This window comes from Amphiura filiformis, chromosome 13, assembly GCF_039555335.1.
Source record: "Amphiura filiformis chromosome 13, Afil_fr2py, whole genome shotgun sequence".
Taxonomy (NCBI): domain Eukaryota; kingdom Metazoa; phylum Echinodermata; class Ophiuroidea; order Amphilepidida; family Amphiuridae; genus Amphiura; species Amphiura filiformis.
In genome coordinates this window covers 37,095,183-37,122,007 of record NC_092640.1, presented here as the reverse complement: position 1 = coordinate 37,122,007, position 26,825 = coordinate 37,095,183, and the positions used below count along the sequence as shown (strand labels likewise).

Below are 26,825 nucleotides of genomic sequence, written 5' to 3'. Positions count from 1 at the left end.
CGTTGCTCTAAACCACTCGAAACCCTTGTATACCTTGGAATAATTTGCATGCATGAAAGTGGGACCATCTTCATCCTTATCATTTAAACCGTTTTTATGTGAATCCCAAATCGTGAATTTTCTCAACGTGGAAATTATGAGACAAAGATGGCGTAACTTCCCCTGTTTCCCAAGTTGCAACACTTTCGAAGATTATTGGCCTTGATTTCACATACTGATACTGAAAAACCAAATGTTGTGATCTTACCTAAATCGCGGTGTACTATGCGGATCAGTTTCAATTTGAGAATCTAAAGCTTCTGGTCGGTATTTACTACACCATACCTGTAATATGGAATTCAATGACAAGATAATGGCTTACTCCTTGTCTCTCGCAGAACATAATGGGAGATGATTAATATGGACTTGGAGTACTAAGCTATATGTGACCTGCTAGCACGTACGAAATGAGCGTTAAGTCGCAAGTTGGTAGTTTCGAGACACCCTATCTGCTGCGTTGGTGGGCTTTATTTCACCCACACACCTGTTCGAGCCAAAGTATGTATGTATGGCCTTGTAAATGGAGGTATAATGGGCCATAACGACGCTCATACTACTGGCTTGTACAAGTGCGCGGCAAACAAAGCTCAGTAGCCAGGATGTCTAGAGAAACTGCCAACTTGCGCCTTTAAGCTCATTTCGTGGTAGCAGGTCACATATTAGTGACGACACATCGAGATTCGCAAAATGTCAGCTACCTTTGAGTGCTGAAATGTTATGATCTCATTAGATTAGCAATAGTCGTAGAAGTATGATGTCATTCTGTGAGTTCTATTCACTCGGTCGGACATCCGGGAACATTGTCCCCTAAGTCCCCTTTGCACAAGCGCGCGCATAGCAACCAACTCGAGAAAGGGGAACTGCACGTGCGCACACTGGTTTTACAAGGCCATTTCCCCTTTGTGACGTCAGCCCGACCAAGAGAATGAGAGACGAATCATATCTCATTGTACATTATGAATCATTACGATTTGCGAGAAACTGAGAAATGATAAATTTAACCTTGCAAAACGACAATAGAATTACTACCTTATTAAGAAACACTTATCAATAAATGAATATTGATATTGTAGGGTGTTCGGGATATGTGCAGGGGTGCGTGTGTGTGGGGTGTATGTTGAGCCGACTTTGATTTGAAAACGGGTTATCATGGATATCAATTAAAACACAAACTATCTGGAAAGTACATGTATACAACCAAAATATATCAAATAAAGCTGCACATTGCACATTTCATATTACGATACCTTACCTGAGCAAAATTAAGGAAAAACAATTGTTCCGGTGAGTAATCTTCAAAGCCTGGTAGCCTGACGTTGTCATCGTGGTTGTCCTTGTATGCCTTAAAAAGATACACACATATTAAAAGGTACACTCTGGGGTCTACAGCTTTGTATATCCCTCAACTCCCTTAAAAAAGGTGCATTTCCAAATATCACGCGCAAAGACTTCAATGTGCTCAAAACAAAATCATTCGTTTCATCCTGAATAAGGATTTTCGGTATCACATCAGTCACTCTGACTTTCAAAATCTTGGCATTTTAAATATAAATAATAGAGCTGAGCAGCTCCGTTTAAATCATTTTTTAAATATTTTTTACAATACTTGTCCTGACTACATGAATGAGAATTTTACTAGACTATCAAGTGTGCATCATTATAGCACAAGGGGAAGGGACTTTAATTGTCAAGTTCCCCGGATCAAGTCTTTTAGTTCTGGTTCTTTTTATTTTAATGCTATCAAAAAACTGGAATAGCTTGCCGGAAGATATTAAATCTGTTTCACTGAAATACAAATTTAAAACAGATGTCAAAGCTCACCTTTTAAATCAAATTAATGTCTAGTGTGTTGTTTTTGCTCCAATACTTTGTTTTTGGTTTTTGGTGTTTGTTACCAGTCTTAACTTATAATATCTTTTTTCTGTAATATAAGGACCCCTTTGGAAATAAGTTTTTAAGCGCAAGCTTCAAGGGCTATCCTTGGCATGGTGTTATGGATTCTGTATGTAAACAAAATTGTACATGTATGTTTATAACAAGTATTTTACCTGTAAGTGCAATATAATGTTTGTAATGTGTATCCATTTTAACATGCTGAATCAAATCAAATAATTCTTATACTATTAAAATTAATAAAAATTATTTGGATCTTATGTTGAATTTTGATGTGTCCGGCTCATCCGTTATCAACTTATACAGCTAGTAGAAAAAACATACCGTAAAGGGACAAAATTTGAACTTTAGGCACAACCCAAAAGTCCCTTCCCGTAAAATTCCCACCAGCAAATAAGGGTACGGAACATTAATTGTTATTGGAATTTTAGAGGAGAGAGCTCTCTATTTGCACATGAAGACCTGAGAAGTCCACTTGGCCCCTCAACATGTATACACTAAAGTTGTGTAGATGTTTCGTATAGTTTGGTAATGTTTTATACTGTACATGTTCAGGGACCAGAACAAATCTTTCACAACCTTCATGATGTTTTCACCCTGGAACATGTATTAAACATTATAAAACCCTAAGAAACTATACGTAACTTTAGTGTATACATGTTGAGGGGCCAAGTGGACTTACGGTCTTCTTGCGGTCAGGTCTTCACATGACATTTACCCCAAAGCAAAGGAGCCCAAGTACGCCATTATGCGAATCTTTACGGTAGAGAGCAAGAAAGACAACACATACAAACGACAACACATAAAGCTAGAATGATGAATTAACAAACCTTCAGAGCTTCCTTAATTCCTCCGTTGTCCGCAATATTTTCCCCCTGTGTTTGAGCACCTTTGATCTAAATGTGGAATAAAACAATTAGCAAAAGCAAACAATAAATTCAAAACAGGCAAAGCATTGGTAATGTGATTGCAATCAGGTAGTGAATAATCAATAAATTATTGTTCTTTAAATAATATAACCTAATCATCTAGCTTGTAGTTTCAAAGCACTATCTATAATAAATATAACGAATTATATAAATAAGGGGTTAATTTACAAATTTAACACCAATTAATAATCCTAGTGTTGAAGAGGATAATAAGCTTCTACCTTAGATGGCAATAGAATTTTTAATAGCTCTGGTCTTTGTTTGCTTTGGCTAAATCCTGTTCAAGTGGTGGGTTACCAGGCATTGTATTTTGTATAGGTATGTATAACCAACAATTAACATTGAGAGAACTTTCTTGAACCTCGTTGACTTGGGAATGATTTGATATGACCGCCAATTATGACTGTTTGATATTTATTGCCAGCAATGTGAAAAAAGAGACACACGTAGAAACGAAAAAAGCTACCATTTTGTTGAAGGAGCAAAGTTCAACAAACCATAACCCCGCTACTGGATATCGTTTAAAGTCAAATAATATACCATTTTGAAGCTTATGATGTATATTTTCTAAACACGAAATAAAACAATTTTGACCGGGAGAGGAATTTACGGCTCATTCGCCGTGACAGGTCACATATGATTTAAATGCCATGTGTTACGCTATTAGACACCTTTGAAGTGATAGCAACCACTATCCCATCAGATTCCCTAAAAGTACTAGTACATAATGTTTAATGCTATTATAATTTTTACCGTTTTGTTATTTTCCGGCACAACATATTGACTGTATTGGTCGATGATACATTGCGCATGGTTTTCAAAATTGTCTATGGATTCCTCGCTCCACCAGATAACAAAGTCGCCATCTTTGTTGAATTGCCGACCTGAAATAACACGAAATACCAGATATGTTTCCTTTGGGTTAGGATTAGGGTTAGCCTCATTTTGCTCAATTTAAACTAATAAAGTCAAGTGATAAAAATCGCCATTTCATTCTAGCGCATAAAGGTCGATCAATACAATAGTGTAGAAATAATTCTAAGTAGAATATTATGATCAAACGCTTTAGAGAATCCTAAATAGTCAGCTTGACTGTACCACTGAATATAACATAGCATTTGTTCAGTGTTCAAGCACTATAAGCACTAGCACTATCTCTGTTTGTAACTAAAGCATTTGGAGTTCCAAGACAATCCAGCGTGTATTTTTTATTCCAACGGACGGCCGGCCGGTCGGTCATGCGTGAATTATTCTCGTTTTATACAGGTGTTTTACATGTACGTTTCATGTTAATTTACTATTCCTAATCCACTACTCCGTCATTTATTCACCCTAAAGTAAAATGGACATGACGAGCCCGGGATGAGGCGAGGACCTCGCGAGGTCAAATATATGTCAGATGCGATTCCAGGCTACCCACCCGGTCCCCGCACTCCGTGCATCCGCGGGTATTCATGCTTGTCGGTGAACTTTAAAAACACCCCCTTTTGCATCTCATTTCGCGAAGTTTTTAGGGGAAAAACACCCCTTTTTTTAGCGATTTCGTGAATTATTTGCCCTTCGACAATACCCCTATTTTCGCTAAAACGCGAATGATATTTCTAATATACTCTTTTCTGGCAAAAACGCGTCTGCTGCTCGATGAAAATACCTTTATTTTTCAATTTCGTGAACTCGTGGTTTGAAAAAACACCCCTCTTTTGTGTGTTTCGCGAATCGCGTTTCTTCATCTGAAAATACCCCTTATTTCGCGAAATTTTCGACGAGCATGAATACCCGCGGATGCACAGAGTGCGGGGACCGGGGCTACCCATAATACTAAGCGTATGATGGGCTATGTATCGTATCCCACAAGCTACCACATAAAATCTCATGTAATCATGGTAATAGACTGCATTCTTGGTAGGGAAGATTGTTGCAAATGGAAAAATTCAAAGCGCCCTCGTCGCATCAGGTCAAGAGGTCAAATGATGCCAATGATGTAAATACTGTAGAACCGAGCAATACCCTCCAAGTAAATGCAAGCGTTTTCACAGCAAATCAACAGGGATCGTCGAATTGAAGGTAACACAAATTGGTACAATATGATGGTCAATATAGAGGTTCATTTCTATAGGTAGGGAAAGTGTGCATAAATGTGAAAAATATGTTTTTTCAAATGGAATTTTACAGCTCTTGCGGTAATGGTATGACACATGCCAAGTGACCCAGGAACACAATGAAAAGGTCAATTTTCATCATTTATTTGTTCTGTTGCGTTCAACCATCTCCAACAATTTTTTCAATGGAAGTTCCTCTGGCCCTAGTGGAAGTAAAAACGGATACTATGGCCAGAGTTCTGTTCTAGGGCTAATACTCCATGAAAAAATGCAGATACTGTCCAAAGCAACACCCACATCCACACTCTTCACATGGTAGTATATAATAGGAGTGGTCCCTGGGCATAAACAACTTTGAAGAAGCGCACAAAACAGGTTCAAATTATTTCTTAGAACTTACCTTGATCATCGAAGCCGTGTGTAAGCTCGTGCCCTATAACGGAACCTATTCCACCATAATTAAGATACCTGTCAATTAAAAGCAAAAAATGTGTAATATTGTTATCTCCTTCATGTCCTTATTAATATCGTTTGGTTATAAAAAGCCCACAAGCCTCAGCACACTTCACAGGAAGTCGCTAGCCACTGTGGCCCAAGACACACCATATAAACCATTAAGCAATAATAACTGCATACCAACAATAAAGCATCACTGCCACGTCCTTACTGAAATGCAAGGTGTCCCTGAAAGAACTCTATCGTCTGAAACTTTAATTTAGGGGTATTTGAATGTCTGAGCTAACCAGAACTAAATAGTTTATATGGTTAAAGAATATATTAAGCTATCCATACTTTTTGAAAATTGACCTCTCCGTTCTTAAGAGTCTTATTTTGAATCCGTTCCACGGAGTCAAACATCAATCTTTGACAAGCACAGTATTGGCACTCCTTGGTCATTGATTGATATTTGAATCTATGGGAAGGTTTGAAAACGAGGTAGTTTCGATAAATCATCCTCGGTGTAATCAATTGTCAAACAAAATCCCTCAACCATATTAATGACCATGATCAGTTATGTAGTTATGTTTGGTTTGGGCATTAAAGTACCCCCAAAATTAGTTTTTGACAATACAGTTCTTCACGGACACCCTGTATGATGAACCTGGTTTTTTGCAACACCTTGTGCTTTGGCTTAAAGGCCCTTTCAGTGATTTCACAGGAACATTAAAAAAATGGAAATTTGTCAGAGTTGCTTAGAAATAAAGAATAAGTCTACAGAATTTCATTAAACCACTTTTCCCTGAATACATCGACAAATTAGTCAAAAACAGAAGTTTTAGAAAGGTTTTCTACTTCAACTCTGAGAAAATCGAGATTTTCGTACAGTGCGCCACCAATCGACTGGAAAAACTTCCTAGTCCAGTGTTTCTAACACGGGGAAGTAGAGTCTAAATTGATTTAAAACAGACGCTTTTAAGCTACAATTTTGTAGTAGAAAACAAAATAAGCAATTAAAGGTCACCGAGGCAAACTAACGGTCAATTCAAATATGAAAAACAGTTACTGATGTAATAAGTAGTAGAAACAATACGCAACGCGTGTTGGTACGTGGAGAGTGAGCTTCTTTCGATCTCGAGTCGGACTTTTTGTACTGTCAGTATCAAAAGTCCAGAATCATGCAAATGCTTTATTTTGTCTTAAATACACGGCTTTCGACCGAACCACTAGCAGGCTATGTTAGCACATCTATGCCAATTACAAAGGTACCAAAATCTGAATTTTGATGATTTTTACGATCGTCCGGATGAGCAAATCACTGAATGCATGGGCCTTTAAGGGTTGATGAAGAATGAATGTAGTACTCGGCCCGTACGCAGGATTCATTTTAGGAGTGTGGGTGGGGGTGTAGGATTACTTTTTTTCCGATTGAAAAGTGCGCTTGCGTATAGATTATTTGCAAAATAAAGTCGGCTAAAGGCCCTTAAAATTGCCACTTTTGGACTTTCTGCACGGCTGTTGCACCCCCATTGCCCCTAAGACAAAATACTTGCTTACCATGGAGACTCTGGATGATAAAATGGTGGTTGCAATATGGCTGCAGGAAAAGCTGTTGAAATGCAAAGAATAGACAGTCTGCCTTATTATAAATTGCTATAAAAAAACTTTTGATTTTACTGATTTTGCTTAAACATCTTTTACGACTCGTAATATGTACAAACCTAATTAGGGTATGCACGATCTGTTTATACGATAAAAACCTAAGTAACTGTAATCGGGATGTATGTAGCATGCCTTAACAAACGAAAGATGACCGTCATAAGTATGCAAATTAGATGACTTTCGAAGTATTTGAAAAACTGAAATGGGCTTCTTGTTCATGATGATGTTTTAATCAAAGTTGCTATATTAAATCTCTGATGCCAAAACAACCTGGCGTGCGCGTGGAAAGACTGTTTGTTGTTATGAAGTAATTAAAATAAATAATTAACGTGATTCCTACTTATTTGATTCTCTGAGGGGCTGTACCAAGCATTAACCACAGCTGGTCCGGTGTCCCATCTATAAAATAATAATAATAAAATAATAATAATAAAATAATAATAAAAACAACAACAACAACAACAACAACAACAACAACAACAACAATAAGAAAAAACAATAATAATAATAATAATAATAATAATAATAATAATAATAACACTAACAATAATAATAAGAATGAGTTTTAAGCTATAAAACATTGGTATAGTACGAGTACGACTGTTTAGCAGTATGTAGCCTTATGAGGAGGAGGAAGAAGTAAGACACTCGACCATTACACAGGGGATGGGGGCTTGACGATATGCCAATTCATCCCGACGATATTTTTGTTAAAATTTCGAGAAAACAACAGCCACTTACTTGTATTTTTCTACTGGCTTCCTTAAAGATGATAAAGATTTCTGCGCCCAATACCTCCAAAAATTGGCTTTGTTTTCGAAATATTCATTTTCATTTATGTCAACCTTCGAATAGAAATTAAAACATATTGGCTTGAACCTATTTCCATTTATGCAAATGAAGTGGTTTTTATGTCCACTATGGACGTGTTGGTAGCAGTGACGGTGCCACAGGGGTGGGCAGTAACAATTTAGCTCAAATTTTGATGATTTTGCCCTCCCCCGTCATCTGTGGTGTAATGCTGTTTGATGACTCTATAGTTCCTACTGGCCCAATATCAACAAAAACATCAAGGCCGCAGGCCTGGCAGGCCCGAGACCGGAAACATCCATAGTTGAATTCTTTTCTAACGAAATTCCAATATAGAAAGGTCCCGCAGGGCAAGAAAGCAATTACGTTGACGGGCTGTCTCTAAGGGAATCAAAACTTTGCGTAGTAACCTTAGGGGCGCACACCACCAAATCACTCCGCGAGCGATGTAATGTGGATGAGTTCCGGTAAAATCGAAATCTTTTTAGAGGTACTTTGGGTCTTTCTGTGGACTTGTAAGGAAAAGGAGAAGCATGTTATAGCTTAAATAAAACATTGAGACCTATACATGAACTTGGATCGCCCCAAAAGGTGCAAAACACAATTTTTGAATAAAGTAGGAAAGAAAAAAAAAAAATGGCCAGAAACGGGTTTTCAGGGTATAGAAGGGGTCGAAAATGGTCATGGTGCTGTTTAAGCGCCCATATCTCGAAAATTAATCACAAGACTACCCGTACATTGAAACATATATTAAATTTTCATCGATTTGCAATCGATTGGTAGTATTTTTATAGTCAATTTGTTGCCGAAAAGGCCTAAAATCGCGCACGGAAAGGTGTGTTTTCACGTGTGTTTCAATGGGACGCTGTATTGGTGGTGTGCGCCCTTAGTAGTCCTCACATTTTTACTGTTTTCACATTGTACATATAGTATAGAATAATGTCCTCACTTATATAGCTTTACAATTACATAATCTCCCATAAGTTTACCTTTTCGTATTTCTTATTCAATTCCGCGTCATCTGTGATCCAATCTGGGAATCCAATTTGTTCACGAATAGCGTCAGCCTGAAGGAAATCACATGAGAACATGTATTATACGATAATCATCCATTCTGATCTATTCACTTTCATGTTGAAAATAAAACAATTTGGGTGAATAATGTACCATTCAGACGTACATACGACATACGTACCCTAATAGCCTGATATAAAGTTCAAGTTGGCGTTAAATGAAATTTTGCGGGCTCAAATCCATCGACCATCATGCCAGCTTCTCTTTCGAGGTCGTGTTTTGTTTCTTAACCGGCAACATACCCGGCAAAATTTCCAGGGAAGGAGCGAACTTGCAGGATCATCAATCGAGTTTATCGGGCAAATATGTGCAGTTTTAATGCTACGGGACAATAGAGGTCTGAAAGACGTCAAACGGAAAATATACAACATAAATTATAGTCAAATTTGTGCCGGTATATGGAGCTTTGGTGTACCACTGATCGTAAGCCGTCCAGTCCTCGCCATCTTAAATTCACACCTATATTATACACTAGCGGGAGACCCGTGCTTCGCGCGGGTCCCCGCTAGTTGAGTAAACGGGAGCGGTTAGTAAACGGGAGTGGTTAGTAAACGTGGTAAACGGTGATGATAATCATGGTGTCTTGGTGTAGATTATTCCCCGGGATTCATCCAGTATAGTAATGATCATGTTAGCTTGGTAATCATATGTTAGCTCCTGTCATGTTAAAGAAGCTAAACCGGGAGCTAAACTTTAAGTGAATATCCAGACCTGTGATAATGTTGTTACTCACTCAATCCCTCAGATTTCTTTTGAAACAGCTCGTGACAAAATGGTTGATTTTAACTTTATCCCAACAAACATAAAACATTATTGTTAGAAGAGGTTGCTAGAAAACGTTTCAATTGCGGGTTATAATGGTATAAAACCCTGTTTATAAAATACGTAAGCAACATGTTTAAAAGTTGCAGCAATAAATTTTAAGCGAGTCTTTGTTGTTAAAAGCTAGGCCTACATTATAGCCAGGATTTATCCCGGGATTTATTTGCGGGGGCCGCAGAATTTCCAAAATGTGGACTTTCAAGTTCCACTAAATTGGGCTCACCCACCCTTAACATTTAACCATTTTGGGCTATTCTGAACAGTTGAATGACTCTGTTGGCTACATTTTAACATTCCCTCTGAAAAGTGGACTTTTTGCAAATCTGTCACCCAATGCCCCCCCCCCCCCTTGTCATCAGCTTACACCCAATGATCCCCCCGAAAAAGGCCTTTGCCTTGATCGAGTTACCAATTATGAGGGGACAATGGTGCTTCGTGGCCATTCAAAAAGTTAAAGGTGGCGGCAAAAACTTCGAGTGTCCCCCCTTCCCAATTCCTGGATCCGCCACTGTCTCAGAGAAGCAGTCAGTCGCGTACACATATGTAGGCCTACGCGCGGTAAGCCAACATTAAGTGCGTCCATACCATGCGCCGCAATGCGAGTGAAACCATGGTGCCGTGTACGCGCAGGTGCGTGACCCTTCCACTTACCGCGCGTGTTGGAGACCGCTGGCATTTGACGCGTTTGCTGTCATGGCCTGACCCATAAGGTTACTGACCTCAACGGCCTAGCAACCGACAATTTTTTTTGTTATTTCCATAGTGATTGAATAGTTTTGCAAAAATGAACGTCAGATGGTTTAATGGCAATATGTACCCGATCAATGTACGAATAAATTAGAGCTGAAAGTGAAAGCATCTAGGAGCCTGCTTCTGGACAAGATTTAGCGACTTCCTTTTATTTATATAGACCTTTTTCCCTCTATCCCACAATGCACTATTCCAGGGGGGTATGACGTAGTTCATCAACCTCATAGATCGTGTGCATCCGATGGTCTTTGCCAGGCCTTTGCAATTATTTTGTCTTAAAGGAGTATTTCGTGATCCTAGCATCCTCTTTTTATGAAATTTTTCAGTAGATATCCACGAAAAAAGCTTATTTCCAAAATTTCAGTTGATTCCGATTTTCCGTTTGCGAGTTATGCATGATTATGTGTATTACACTGCTCCATAGACAATGTGTTGTAATTTCGTTCTGGTGCACCAGAACGAAATTCAAATTTGGCGATATTTTTGCTAAACAAATTAATCTGCAAGAAATATTTGGTACATAAACATTATGTAGCCAGAGGTATCCAGTGGTGTAAAAATCTCAACTTTTTTGTGAAAAGTGGGGGATGAGGCTGTGGATCACGAAATGCCCTTTAATATGGGCATACTGATTCCATATATGCGGATTATCGTAAAGGACATCGATGTTACTAATTATGCAATTATTGAATACACGAGTGATGCAGTTACGGAGCGATGCAGAACATCTGTGTAAGAGATTTTGTGTTCGTTTTATTTTCAACTCCGAAAAAAAAGTGAAACGGACGCCGGTAAAATATCACTGCGTGTCCCGTCATCAGTTTTTCACCATTAGGTCTATAAAATGTATGCAAAGTTAGGTTTCAATAACAGGAATCTTTTTGGGGTGAATACACCATGTCCATAGGGCATATAAATGTTGTTTTGTGCCCCCGAAAGGTATTAGTGACCGTGGCGCCATTATCATCGTTATCGGGGATTCCTTTTTTTGTGATGAAGGCACCAGTCGAAATGTCCGTATTCCAGAATGTGATGAACATAACTCTGTACTCCCCCGGGGAGATGATGTATTTTGCGACACTCATACCCCCCTGGAATAGTGCATGATGGGAAAGAGGGAAAAAGGTCTATAGACTAGCGGGATACCCGCGCTTCGCGCGGCTCCCCGCGGCTCCCCGCTAGATGAGTAAATGGGAGCGTCCACTATAACAGGAAGAATTACTGAACAGGTAGAATCATTGAAAAGGTACATTTTATTTATCTAAATCTGTCTCTTCTTACATTTTCTTTTTTAGTTTCTTCTGCCTAGCTTATGATTTTCCGTTTCCATGTTATTTATTAACCCCGTTCCCATTATTTTCTAAATCTGTTCTTTCTTACATTTCCCTTTTAGCTTCTTTTTTTCATTTGCTGCTTGTGATTTCCCGTTTCCATGTTTTTAATTTAATTCTGTTCTCATTCTTTTAGCTTCTTTTTTCTTACATTTCCTGATTAGTTTCTTTCCTTCTTTGTTTCGTTCCCGTTTCATTTAGTTACTTTAACCCGTTGGCCTAAACCGCTTCATGTTGTTTATACAACACACATCTTTTTCCCGTATTTATTACGTCCTCTCATAGCGTGTCTGCGGACGTGTTCACCCGGTATCCCGTGACCCGTCCATGTACCTTTTTGTCCTTTATTTTTCCTTCTTTCCGTATTATCATGAGGGCGCACCACCAAATCACTCCACGATTTATGTACCAAAACTCTGCGTGTTGATGAACATGTTGAAATTTGGGTCTTTTGGTGACTCCGAGCTGATTTTTGGAACATCATTTCTACCGAACGGAATGTCGCAGAGTGATGAAATCTTGCAAAATGACTAGAAATTGTCTCTAGTTTACCTTAAAAAGTAAAAAATTGGATTTTGATAACTATTGACGTTTATAAGAGGGCGCACCACCAAATCACTCTACGATTTATGTACCAGTGAAATTCGGTTAAAATAGTCCACCGCTTATTTGAGCTTGTTGCGGCTTTATTTTCAAAACGTATAGTCAAAATTTGCCCATTTTCAGCTCATTTGCTTCCGACACAGAGGATGATTTAAGCACTTCCCAGAAGTCTTGCGGTTAGCACAGCTGTGTGAGTGAACATGACACCACTGCCCGCCCACTGCATACACACGTGCATGGTTAAATTTGAATTTGGACAGATATAATTATTTACAATAAAAACAAGTTCAAAAGGTTGGTCGATTTCACATTTTATGTTATCTACAGAAGGTGTGAATTATCCTTCATGCATACATCACTTAAGATCTAAAATCGACCAAGTAATGACGACACACGGGCAATTCTAAAACAACATCTTTTGCACAGACTTCAATGGGATTTGAGAAGTTAAGTGGCAGTTGAAACTCTAGTGATAACACTTTCACGGTGCATGATGGGGCTTCCTTAAATCATCCTCTGCTTCCGACAAGTGTCTACATGACAAAATATGAGAAAAAGTCCCAATGTTTTATTTCAGAGATGGAGTTTTGGCGCGAATTTGGACAATGTCCGGTTTCGAAAATTGAGTGATTTTTAAGGTTAAATTTGCACACTTTTTTTTTGCGGCAAAATAGCAAAAAAAAGTAGATGGTCACCAATATATTCTGTTAAAAGAATAATATTCTATACATGATAAGCTTTAATTTGATACCAAACTTGATAGCTGAGTTACGTTTTTGAACTGCTGAGCGCGATCCAAAAGTGCGTCTTTCCCTATGTATTTCAATGGCGCATTTAATGGTGGTGCGCTCTCTTATAAAAGGGTTTCAATGTGAGTTGGGGTGTACGCGCTTCTGTACAAAAAGCGCATAGAAAAAGGGCGGTAGTTTTAATAAATCATTTTATTTCATTCGCAAACGCTTTAAATGACTGTTGTGATTAATTTTAGGAATATTTTTTTTAATTCATCCAAAAAATACAAGTCTGTGACGTTAAGAAAAGCATGAAAAATCACTTTCGTGAGTGTTTTTGCTGTAGATTTATACCAGATCAGAATAACGCATAAAAAGTTTGTATTTTTGCTTCAATTGCCAATATCAGTAGGCCTTGTTTTGAAGACAGGGAAAGAGGAGGGGGGGGGGGGGTACTTTTACATAATTATGTAAATAGGCCTATATTGAAGATATTCAAAACATGAATACACACATTTTGTACTTTTCACAACTAAAAAATTAAAATTAGAAAGTATCTTTTGGCATCAAACATTCAATTTTCTGTCCAACATCTGCAAAACTCTGCGTGTTGATGAACATGTTGAAATTTGGGTCTTTTGGTGACTCCGAGCTGATTTTTGGAACATCATTTCTTCCGAACGGAATGTCGCAGAGGGATGAAATCTTGCAAAATGACTAGAAACTGTCTCTAGTTTACCTTAAAAAGTAAAAAATTGGATTTTGATAACTATTGACGTTTATAACAATGTGAGTTGGGGTGTACGCGCTTCTGTACAAAAAGCGCATAGAAAAAGGGCGGTAGTTTTAATAAATCATTTTATTTCATTCGCAAACGCTTTAAATGACTTTTGTGATTAATTTTAGGAATATTTTTTTTAATTCATCCACAAAATACAAGTCTGTGACGTTAAGAAAAGCATGAAAAATCACTTTCGTGAGTGTTTTTGCTGTAGATTTATACCAGATCAGAATAACGCATAAAAATTTGTATTTTTGCTTCAATTGCCAATATCAGTAGGCCTTGTTTTGAAGACAGGGAAAGAGGAGGGGGGGGGGGTACTTTTACATAATTATGTAAATAGGCCTATATTGAAGATATTCAAAACATGAATACACACATTTTGTACTTTTCACAACTAAAAAATTAAAATTAGAAAGTATCTTTTGGCATCAAACATTCAATTTTCTGTCCAACATCTGCAAAACTCTGCGTGTTGATGAACATGTTGAAATTTGGGTCTTTTGGTGACTCCGAGCTGATTTTTGGAACATCATTTCTTCCGAACGGAATGTCGCAGAGGGATGAAATCTTGCAAAATGACTAGAAACTGTCTCTAGTTTACCTTAAAAAGTAAAAATTGGATTTTGATAACTATTGACGTTTATAAGAGGGCGCACCACCAAATCACTCCACGATTTATGTACCAGTGAAATTCGGTTAAAATAGTCCACCGCTTATTTGAGCTTGTTGCGGCTTTATTTTCAAAACGTATAGTCAAAATTTGCCCATTTTCAGCTCATTTGCTTCCGACAAGTGTCTACATGACAAAATATGAGAAAAAGTCCCAATGTTTTATTTCAGAGATGGAGTTTTGGCGCGAATTTGGACAATGTCCGGTTTCGAAAATTGAGTGATTTTTTAAGGTTAAATTTGCACACTTTTTCTTTGCGGCAAAATAGCAAAAAAAGTAGATGGTCACCAATATATTCTGTTAAAAGAATAATATTCTATACATGATTAGCTTTAATTTGATACCAAACTTGATAGCTGAGTTACGTTTTTGAACTGCTGAGCGCGATCCAAATGTGCGTCTTTCCCTATGTATTTCAATGGCGCATTTAATGGTGGTGCGCTCTCTCATGTCCACTGGTCTCTGGCTCGCAAGTCGTGTGGCTCTGCGCCGTTTACGCGCGCATTGGCGTAATGCGCGTTACGCACGCGGCGCCGACGCGCTGCCGGCCAGCTGCAGCGACGCGTAGGCTGGTGACCGATTTTCATAACAAAAACCCCGTTTTTACCCATATTTTCACTGTTTTTGCAGCCAATTCTTAACCGTTTTTAATCAAATAAAGTGCATTACCGTCTTAGTATATTCCCCGATCTCCCGTATGAATTTGGCGACATTTGGATCAAAACTGACAGAGCCTTTATAGACATACCCAGATACAACATTCCCCTATTTATACTAAGATGCGCAATGTGCAAATAAAATACATATAACTTTGGTTGGTATTTTACGACGAATTATGATCTTGCATCAGCTTTGCTAATAGTAATATTATAACCTGCCATATAATGCAAACTGTATAATTAGATCATCTTCCTTCGGTCCTTCTTACTCGTTTAACATGTTTAAAACAAAATTGACATTCAAACGAAAAAAAAGTAAAGTTCCAACCTTTTCTTTCGCTGCAACCTTAGTTTCTTCATCCATCCACTTATTGTCTTTCAGCATTTCCTTGAAAGCGATCTTCACATTAGTAACTAACTCATCTATCTATATCAATGTAATAAAAAGACAGACCTGTTACGATGAGGATAATGTAATACATTAGAACTCGCAGTTATTGGGCTATTCCAGAAATTAATGGCACCCCTAAAATAAGATATGTAAGTTTGTACCATAAATTTGTCATTACGTTTCACTACCTGGAGAGAATTGATCAAAAATTAAATTCCCTCCTGAGCTTGGTACATGTCAATGAGTTGACCAGATCACAAGGATATCATAATAGCTATTGGCAGTATATATAACACAAATGGTCAATGAGTTACATAAAAATGACCTTGTGTGGTATTTAGTTCCCAGGAAGTGAGTTTTGCCTGAGGCAATTTGTGGTCAAATGTTGATCCCTCACTACAGGAGTTATTACCGTCGATTTGGTTGAAAAAGGAGGTGAGACATGATCAAATCTCTCCAGGTAACAAAACGTAATGGGGAATTTCCAGACCAAAGTTTTATCAAAAAATAATGGGAAATCCCATTTTGACAATAAAATGGTTAAAAAAATGGGGATTTCCAGTGTCCCTAAAGAAGACAGGCACATTTTTGCCAAAACTTTTGTGAATTCTCAAGCCGAAAATAAAAAGGCGTCTTTTTCTTGGAAATTTCCATGTCTTCTTTAAGGGTTGTGAAAATAATGACTATTTTTAAAAGGGGAATTCCCAGACCAAAATATGGTGAAAATTTTTGGGAATTCTTTTTTAGTCTTCTTTAGGGGGGTGCCTTTAATTTCTTACACTTATTACATTTAGGTCGAGATCTAAATTCAATATCAAGTGCGATTATCTTGCCGAATGCCTTTGCACGAGAATCCATTTACATGTACCTTCTTGTGAGAATTAAAGTGATTTGCATCCACATTGTGAACATTGCATCACTTTTAGATTAAAATTCATTCTTAAACACTTGAGAACGTTCCTGCAATCTTATTGGTTCTTACCCAGCTTTACCCGTGTGATATGACACGATATCACACGGGTCAGCGCTTGTGCGTCGATGCGATACGCGTACTCGCTATTTACACCAATCGGGGGCGCACAGCAACAACGGGACTGATCGATTTTAAGCCCTCGGTAATTCCTTGCAAAATGTAGGATTTAATTTGATTAAAACTTAAAAAATTGAAGTGTTTAAGAATAAGAATAAAGGTATTATTTTTAACCGCTGTCGTGCATCTATCGTCTCATATAACACGGGCGACATCGTTATTTTTGGCGTAAAACAACTCGGCTTCGCCTCGTTGTTTTACTTAAAATAATGATGTCGCCATTGTTATATGAGACGATAGATGACTCAGGGCTAAAAACAATACCTTTATTCTCTAATTATCAGAGTCGAGTCATCGACGTATATATGGCAAATGTTCTTGAATAATATCAGATAGTTTGCTCGTATCGGGTGATGAGGGTAAAAATGGGCGACGCATGCGTGTGCCTGAAGGGGGATGTGCCCCTCTCAGATGTTGGACAATTTTTCAAATATGAAGGCCATACTGAAGCCATTTGGTGCACCTTATTACACTATTATTGCTTTTAACAAGTGTACGGGTGTCCAAAACGGCTACTTTTTCTATAAGTGACATTTTGTTTGCTCGCTGTTTCCACTCGTGACGCATCTATTAATCAAGCTGGATTGACTTGTGCTAACTTGTACAAGTGCTAATCTCAAAGTCACCATCTCAATGCAACATTCTGCTATGATGCTCTCCGTCGCAGTAAACCTAGGCTCTGGTAAGATCCTGACACTGAAAGCATTCCGGGTGATAAACAGAGCCAAAACAGTTCTTTTACCAAATATTAAGATGGCCATAAAATGTATAACCACTGAAATAGATTCCTGGTCATAAAATTAGTATGAAATGAACCCTCAATCACGTCTCCCATTTAAGGTTATACTAGGTATTGTTGGTCGAAGGAGCCAAAAAAAATCAATTTTCATTATCTGAATCAATATATTATTGAAAAATAACACTTTGGTGTTTTATAAAAGTTCATTCTACAAATCATATACTTTAAAAACCTGCTTAATTTATTGTTGTTAATGAGTTATGTACGTTTTACAAAAGTGTTGTTGTTTCAGCCCTCTTTACAACATAACTCAAGAACCACAGGACCTACAAAACTATATCTGTAATATTTAAATTCTTCTACACGCTCGCTATGAATTGAGCAATGCAATTTTTGCTACAGCTCACTACCATTCGCAAGATGCTGTGAACTACATTTTTTTGTTCCTGCTTCGACCAACAATACATCGTATTACCTTAAAAGTTTTTCAAGATGGCTACTTTGGATTTAGCCGTCTCCTAAGTTAGCCTACATTTTTGGGAGTAATATAGGAGTGCATTGTTTTGTTTTGTTATTTTTTTCCTATTTGCCCTAAAGTACCAAAAATCCACCTTCAACCCTTCTTCTGTTCTCTATAGTCAGGGAAAGCCTCAATACGACACTACCCGCCAAAATGTTGGTCCTACGGACCTTTACACTAAAGTAGAAAGAACAAAATGCGCATATACTAAACGATACCACACGATAGAAATGAGAGTAAAAACCAAATTTCTCTAAATTTTACTTTTCATTCCATCCCTTACGTTCTTTTTACTATCCCCGGTAAATTGTTCTTCAATGTACATTCTTCCTGTTGCGAAGGCCAGGTAGCCATTGGTAGTACCCACGCATTCACTCCATCTCGGAGTCTCTGCATTCGATCCAGACAGGACCTTGTGGAAGTCTTGTCTAGCATCAAGAAACTGCCTACTCAAACTAGATATAGTTACAGCAGAAATCGACCACATCATGTAGTTGGCAATTGTTCTGTTTATACAGAAAAAAAAAGAAAAAATGTTTTAACTGGTAAATGAATAGTTTATCATCATCATTATCATCATCATCATCATCATTAACACCATCATCATTGCCATTCGTCATATTCGTCTCATTGTTCCTCTTCAATCTCTTCTTCTTCCTCATCCTCCTTCTCATTATCATCTTCGTCCTCATCATCATGATCATCATGATCATGATCATCATGATCATCATCATCATCATCATCATCATCATCATCATCATCATCATCATCATTAACACCATCAACATTGCCATTCGTCATATTCGTCTCATTGTTCCTCTTCAATATTTTCTTCTGCCTCATCCTCCTTCTCCTCGCAATCATTATCATCTTCGTCATCATCATCATCATCATCATCATCATCATCATCATCATTATCATCATCACTTCACTGACACCATCATCGTTGTCATCGTCATATTCGTCTTGTTCCCCTTTGGGATGAAATCAAAACACGACCGGCGGTTGACCTGCGGTTCCGACCGGTTCCGTCCGGTTGCCATTTTTTAGAACAATATCAACCGGACGGAACCGCCGATCAACCGCCGGTCGAGTTTTGATTTCATCCCTTATACATTTATACATTTACTTCTTCCTCCTCGTCGTCATCATAATCTTCGTCGTTTTTTCCACCCTTCCTTCTTCCTCCACTTCGCCATCACCTTCACCATCACCATCACAATCAACATCATCCTCATCATCATTAGTTTATCACCATTATTAAGAGTAAATACCTGTTTGGTGTGTCTCGCATCAACTTTGCTACTTGAGCAATGGCAGCCGTCGAGCTGATTACAATTGTTTCATCCCTAGTTATTGGTTTTGTCTCTTCTGGCATGAGAATATCAAAAAACTTTGCCCATTTTATCTAAGGAGAGGAGAAAAATGATCATTATTCAATGTAAATTTTGCAATGTGAACTTTCATCATAATCCCAGCAAACAAAAATATGTTTTTAAAACGTTTTAAAGAAGTTATAATTTGGGTTTTAGTTTAGGTAAAACGTTTCAATAACATTATATGTCGGGTTATACAAAGGTAATGAAAACATCTGATAACGCTTTGCATGAAAATATACTACAACAATATTTTTGAAATGTTTTCAAAATGTTATTGTAAACTATTTTTAGCAAACAATTTTTGCCAAATATTTTGACAAAAGTTAAATAACATTATGTTACAATGTTTGCAGTAGGTTATCAAAACTGTTTTTGAATATTAAGAAAACGTTTTATACCCTTTATATACCCTTTATATAACCCGACATTTAATCGTTTTCTGACAACCTTTTAGAACCTTTTGCGAAGAATGTCGAACACGTTTTGAGTTTCTTGAGAATAGCAGAAGCAAGTGCCAAAACAGAAGTTTTCAAAAGCGGACAAACAGTCCCTTTCACCTGAAACAATTATACGATTTCGGTCAAATTTTGATATTTTTATTTGTTGCCCAAGTTATGAACTAATATTAATGACAACTGTCAGTCATTTTTTCTGGTCATTTTAAGCCGAAATAGGTCCCAATGAGGTAAAATGAAAGAAACCTCACTTACTATCCAATCCACTTAGTCGTGGAGCTTTATGGGGTACAAATACAACAAATTAGCTGATTCTAATTATATACATTATAAGTTTCGACATGTGCAAACATTACAGATATGCCAACAAAAAATCATGTTACTTAAAGAAACAAGGCGGATCTCGAACTAGTCTCGGTCCCAGCCGATTTGTGCTCCTTCGTCACTAAACAAGGTTTGTTTAGTGACGGAGGAACACAAACCGGCTGGGACCGAAACAAATCTCGAACCACAGGTCTCACCTGCTTTCTTGACCGCCAGCTTGCACGATTGCTTTTGGTAACAGAAGTACAAAAATAGGGATTCAGTTTCCTTAAATCCGCCATATTAGGTTAATTCACTACATTATGAGCACCATAATGTAAACTCATGGAATGCACATTTTCTATCAAAACTCATTTGACACAATCTCCCGACACACCCCCAATAATTATTTAACCCGCGCGGTTTATGCAGACCCCTTTCAGATTAGTCTATGCACTTCGTGAAGAAATCTTCCAATGTCGAGCCTGTACTGTACTTGTGTTGAATGACAGTTTAAATCTACTTTGCTTCAATAATAACAATAGATGAGTTGACATGTGACGTTATTGCCTGGTAGTATGCACGCGCATCATATTTTGTTCAGGGCCCGTTCTTTTTAAAACTCCCGCTACGTCACAATAAGGCATTTTGGTTGTATGCAGTTCGCTCAAGCATATCTATATACCAGTCCCTAGCCTTTGTTGATAAACATTGAGGTCAACTCATCTATAAGACAGTTTAGTAATAAAGGACTAGAACAACGTTACCTCTGGTATATCTATTTCCAGCTGTGTAATATTGGTAGGGTTATTAAATTTACTAATATTTCTTCTTTCTTCTGATGGAATTGTCATCTTTTTAGAATGGAATAACACAAATATACAAAAGTTAAAATAGCAACAACAACAACAACAACAAAGCAACAACACCTTCGCTTTTTACGGCAAATCCCGCGTATGGTACGATAGAAAGATCCATTGGTGTCATTAATAATAATAATAATAATAATAATAATAATAATAATAATAATAATAATAATAATAATAATAATAATAATAATAATAATAATAATAATAATGCAACATATTCACAGCCTAAAATGTGTAATTTTGGTGTTAAAATGTGTATATTACGCAAACATGATTCTTGTATAAAAATGTGGACACTTGGCATTTTAATAAAATGCGCACATGCTGTATTTTATATATTCAGCAGCGCCCTCTGTTGTTTGTAAGTTGAGCGGTTTCCAAAAAAAATAGCTGAACCATAGTGTTCAGTTACAAAACAATAATATTTGAAACCATAGAATAATATGGAAACTATTATGATATTAGTAATGACACAATTATACTTACATTTGCAAGTTTTGTCTCAAATTCTAACACATCGGCCATGTCCTTTTGTGCTGTTGTTTTGTCTGCCCCCAATAAGGTAGTTATTGCAATCATATATTTAGCGTAGGCTTCTTTATACTAAAACAAAAGATAAACGGTTGATATATTAGATGATTTCTTAAGGTCTAAATGATTTTCACAAGCTGGTTGGTTGCCTTCACCTCTTCATTTAATATGCTCAATATGCACAATGTAAGTGTGTGCGACTACCTACCGTGTTGTTCTTCCAACCCTTATTTATTTTAAAGTCTTACAATGTCTATGCCCCAGATAATCCAAGACTGAATATAAAAACACTAGTATGACGTCCAGTCAACCAGACCAAAATACAGTCCTGGAGCAATCACGACGCGCCTTTGCCCTGACGTCAGACCCAAAATAGTCTTTGTAATTCGGTCTTGAATTATAACAAAGGCGTCCCTCTGTATTATGTACTTGTACATGTTATGGTGATTCTAGAGGACAAGTTTATCGAGTATGTAGCAGCGCAAAGTCATGTGTTTTCATTGTCGCTGCCGCGGCGTTCGGCAATTGCGTAAGGTAGGCCTTACTTCAGGGTTTATAGGGACACTTTACAATCATCTCTTATTGTTGATTAACTCACATTTGCGTACTGATCCTCCAGGAAATAATCTCTCGCCATGTTTAGTCCTGACTGGTCTATCTGCAATACAAACAGACGCCAAATTAATCATATACTTTAAACGATCAGTGTTACGCCAAAAGTGCACAATTTCCCAAAAACGGGAATATTGGTTTTTAATCAAACTGAGCTCTAGTAATGCGGTTCTGCCGGTCGGAATATATTGGGGAACATAGCGGATAACTGTTCCTGAAAAGGAGCGATTGGTGAAAGTAACGACGTTTTTCAAATTGTCATCTGTGCAAGGATTTTATATGCAAAGGATATGCCAGTTCCCAAGGTTGAAACTGGATATTACCTTCAGTCTTTTTTAGATCATAACACATTGCATTCCGATGTAATTTTATGAGTGTTTAGCAACACGGGGGACACCTTTGTCTCCAATGGACATTTTATTGTAAAATTCCATTGTACAAGGAATACATTTAAAAAAATTCCACATAGCCCTCGCATGAAAAGTATTGAATTATCTTTGTAATCACTCAAAAAGGATTTTGTGTGAATTTTACATCCGAACTAGGTGCTATTAAATTTTTATGAGCCTTTTTATTTTACATGTAAAGTCTATGGGAGTGACGATTAGAAATGGACGGCAATATTGAAAAACCCTCATTTTGGGCCATTTTAGACACTAAAATGCCCATAAAAAGAATAGCACTTAGTTCGGATGTAAAATTCACACACAATGCTACCTGAGTGAGTACAAACATAATTAAATGCATTTCATTCTGGGGTTATAGCAAAAACAAAAAATGTCCTATACCTTAATGGTTATGGAACAATGGTGGGGAGGGGAAGTGCCCCATGCCGTGCGCGGGCTTTTAGACGCGCCGATTTAGTTATGGCTGGACTCAAAATAAGAAGAATGGCACGGCAAATAATTAAAAGCAAATACTACCTTAAACGGTATCTTTTTTAATATAATTTATAAAACAAATATTGTGCAGAAGACAATTTCCAAAACGTTGTTACTTTCACCATTTACTCCTTTCTTCAGGAACAGTTATCCTCTATATTCCACAATATATTCTGACCGGCAGAACTGCAAGACCTCAGCTTGATCAGTCCAGTCCGACTGCCTGGCCATGAAACACTGCCCGAGCAAGCAGCAAGTTTCCTGCACAGGTAACATAGGCCTTTGGAAGTCTTCTGAATTCGGCGCGGCAAACTTAACATAAGTTGGTCATGGTGACCTAATTGATCAGGGGTATTTATGATTTGCACACTTGAGTTTTATCTAATATGACAAATTTTCACCAGGTGAAACAAAATTCACCTGGAGGAGAATATTTTAAATAACAAAACAATTACTAAAGGATTTTTGAAAAAATAAATAAGCAAATTTCTTCAATTTAATCAAAATTGATGAAAAAAATACCACTATCTTGTTTACTCAAAACCAAGAAAGAACGTATATTTATATAAATTAAATCATAGCATTGTGGGATACCATGTTGCCTGCTACCTGGCTGGATAGGTAGTTGGACTGGACTGTTGATAGAAGACCAATATCCCTTTTGGGGGAAAACTGCGCACTGTTGGCGTTATCCAAATTCATGTAAAGGAATGGTTGAATATGAGACGAAATATATTCGCCCGATGTAAGATGTGTATTCTAACTTGTGTATTCTTCCATTCGCGTTCCGGCTCGTTGAATGGAACAATCCATCTTTCACCTCGTGATTATATTTCGACCATCACACTGTTTAAAAACGCTTGGTCCATTTTGGATTGAAAATTATTAAGACAATCAAAGCTACATCCAGTCGAGTCACATTCGCCTACCCTAATAGATGTATTGTATATGAATTCGACCTATTATTACCCAATTTCTTTTGAAATAATCAATTTGGACAAAAAATGAATATTGCTTGAACATTGCCGTACAATTAGTGTGAGAGTTTGTAAAAAAAGAGCAAAGCTGACATAATTGCAATACTCACGGACAAAATGTGTTTTGATGAATTTTCCAGGTCGGTATCTACACCAGAGCTTATAATCACTGATTGTCCCAGTTCTTTCCCAAAATTTGCCAACAAAGTTTCAAAATCAAAGTCAGCATTATTCCAGGAGCCGCCTTCTTTGTCACCAAGAACTGGCCATCCGCCAAATTTTGTGACAATTTGGACAAGAGGTGTAGAGTTTTTCGCTTCAATAGTCTCTGAAAAAAGAAGTTACAAACAGAGACATCACTGAAAAAACAGTGTTTAGCATGTAAACAATTTTTAAACACAAGCATTTTATTATTATTATGATCAGAGTGTGATCAGCGTTAAAATCAGAGTCAATGAAACTTCTGTACCATCAATAGAAATGACGGCAAAGACACCAGCCGTATGTGACGTTCTCTGTTTTCAAGCAACCAATCAGAACGCCGCTAATCTCTACCACGTCCGCAAGTGAATAATCATCGCGCACCCACGGTTGTAAAACGATCATCTGACGTCCATCTGTATGATCATTGACCTCATAGGCAAGGGGCAGCCCCGGTCGGGGCAGCCAATTTATTTAATTATCGCACAAGAGATATACAGGGGAACCTACTTTTTTGCAAACTCTCTGCAGTTGCATCAGCAGATATGCAAAGTCTGCTAGTTCTCTGTTGACAAGGGGCAGTCTCTTTTTAGTAAACGGCCTTTTTCAGAGCCACCAAACCCTTTAACATTGGCAGATAGGCGAGGTCTTCTGTTCTCTGTTGACACGAAGCAATTCTCATTGAACGGCTCTTTTCAGAGCCATCAGTGGGTAAGAGCCGGTCTACATGTCACATGCCTCGGTATTTTGTCCTGAAGAAGTCAGAGCTACTCCTAACGAAAGCTTGACAGTTCTAAACTTGTCCGACGGCGAACCCGCTAAAAACTTTCTAAGAGTTACAGCTGAATTAGTTATTCTACCTTTTTGCAGCTAAAGCGTTGGTAAAATAGGTTCAAACTGTTAAAACCATCTGTATATCGTAATGTGGCCCTACTTATAAATAGTAAAATGATATTAATGATATATACGTTACCTAAATCCATACAGGAATTATAGAGATCTTTAGCCTTTCTAATACTTTCAGTTTCGTCATTTGCTTTCTTTTTCTCAAGCAGTCCTGAAATCAGAAAATATTACTATTAGAACAAGTGAAAAGAAGCAACACAATTATGTTAAAGCTATAATCGAATTTTGATAAATAAAATATATGTTATTAATAATGATGAACGCATTCAGTTGACCTCGAAATTACACAGATGGTGTTTATCAAAAGTAAAGTATTCAATTAATTGTCATAAAAACGGTTTATAATTACTAACAGTAAAAGCTAAGTATACGTATGTTATCGAAAACAACATATCTTGGCAAATGGGGAGATAGCAAAAAAGGGAGTCACTGAAAAGATCAGATGTGAAAAATCTATCAATTGTGCACAAATGTATACAATTCTGTGTTTTATGGGTAAATGTACTAGCTAGAGTATGCACGGTAGGCAAGTGGACTACACAGGAGTCTATTCTCATACAAAGTATCGAAGCAGTATCGATACGTCTACGGTCGATCCAAAGACCGAACAAATTAGGCTGCGGTGCCGATAAGTTGTCAAATTGTCCATATGGTTACAGATTGGCCCCTTTGCTAGCCATGTTTCACACCTCTTGGGGCTCACTTGGCTTTGGGTGTGACGGGGATATAATACGGACACCAGCCTAGGGTTTTTTAGTGAGAGATTTGAAATGAAAAAATGAGTCATTCGGTGCAAGGGCCAGGGAGGCTTAACAAGGGGAAGTTTTCTAGTGAAACAAGGAAAACCTTTTGGTCTTAACATTGTAAAAGTATAAAAATCGGTCAATTTTAGATTTTCAAACTTTCAAAAAGCCACCAAAATGGGACATTTTGTTATGAACAATTGTGAAATTCGAGAAAAACGCGATCATTCTGTGAAAGATTATCAAAACTAGATTAGTTCCTTTGCTTACAGTACCATGAGTACGTTGGTCATTGGGTGAGATGAGGGGGTTGAAAATAGTTATTGTGGCCACACATCCCTGTCACCCATGTTAGTGATTGCCCCTCCCCGCCCCTCCCGGGTTTCACAGCTTGCTCAATCAGGTTTCAAAATGTCGTAATTATTTAAGGGTAGATGCGGTATTGTTGGTCGAAGCAGCCAAAAAATCGATTTTTTTTATTGTCTAAATAAATATATTATTGAAAAATAACACTTTGATGTTTTGCAAAAGTTCATTCTACAAATCATATACTTTGAAAACTTGCTTAATTTATTGTCGTTAATGAGTTATGTACATTTTACAAAAGTGTTGTTGTTTCCGCCCTCTTTGCAACATAACTCAAGAACCACAGGACCTACAAAAGTATTTCTGTGATATTTGAGTTCTTCTACACGCTCGCAAGGAAATGAATAATGCAATTTTTGCCAAAGCTCACTACCATTCGCAAGATATTGTGAACTACCAAATCGCAACACTTTAAAATAGTGTATTACCTTAAAGGAAATCTGTACCATAAACTAATCAATGGCTATATAGTTGCAGTAATAATAAAAACGACAAACAGTAAAAGTCCCAAGCTTATATACGTCCAAATAAAGGAGAAATTCTTAATTCCTTACGACAATCAGCGATC

At 37.5% G+C, this 26,825-nt stretch overlaps 1 protein-coding gene across 1 annotated transcript in view; it reads right to left on the bottom strand.

Moving 5' to 3' along the window:
• Window positions 1–26,825, bottom strand: part of LOC140168298 (membrane metallo-endopeptidase-like 1) — a 52,351-nt gene that overhangs the window by 1,600 nt on the left and 23,926 nt on the right. The window contains exons 5-21 of the mRNA XM_072191653.1: window positions 25,216–25,299; window positions 24,152–24,369; window positions 22,170–22,229; window positions 21,527–21,643; window positions 20,939–21,025; window positions 19,309–19,442; window positions 18,318–18,540; window positions 15,623–15,721; window positions 8,860–8,937; window positions 7,802–7,905; window positions 7,401–7,459; window positions 6,956–7,007; window positions 5,361–5,428; window positions 3,615–3,745; window positions 2,763–2,828; window positions 1,292–1,381; window positions 248–324 (exon numbers count right to left, since the gene is read on the bottom strand). Of these exons, the coding sequence (XP_072047754.1) occupies window positions 248–324; window positions 1,292–1,381; window positions 2,763–2,828; window positions 3,615–3,745; window positions 5,361–5,428; window positions 6,956–7,007; window positions 7,401–7,459; window positions 7,802–7,905; window positions 8,860–8,937; window positions 15,623–15,721; window positions 18,318–18,540; window positions 19,309–19,442; window positions 20,939–21,025; window positions 21,527–21,643; window positions 22,170–22,229; window positions 24,152–24,369; window positions 25,216–25,299 (1,747 nt within the window). The remainder of the gene's footprint in view (window positions 1–247; window positions 325–1,291; window positions 1,382–2,762; window positions 2,829–3,614; window positions 3,746–5,360; window positions 5,429–6,955; window positions 7,008–7,400; window positions 7,460–7,801; window positions 7,906–8,859; window positions 8,938–15,622; window positions 15,722–18,317; window positions 18,541–19,308; window positions 19,443–20,938; window positions 21,026–21,526; window positions 21,644–22,169; window positions 22,230–24,151; window positions 24,370–25,215; window positions 25,300–26,825) is intronic.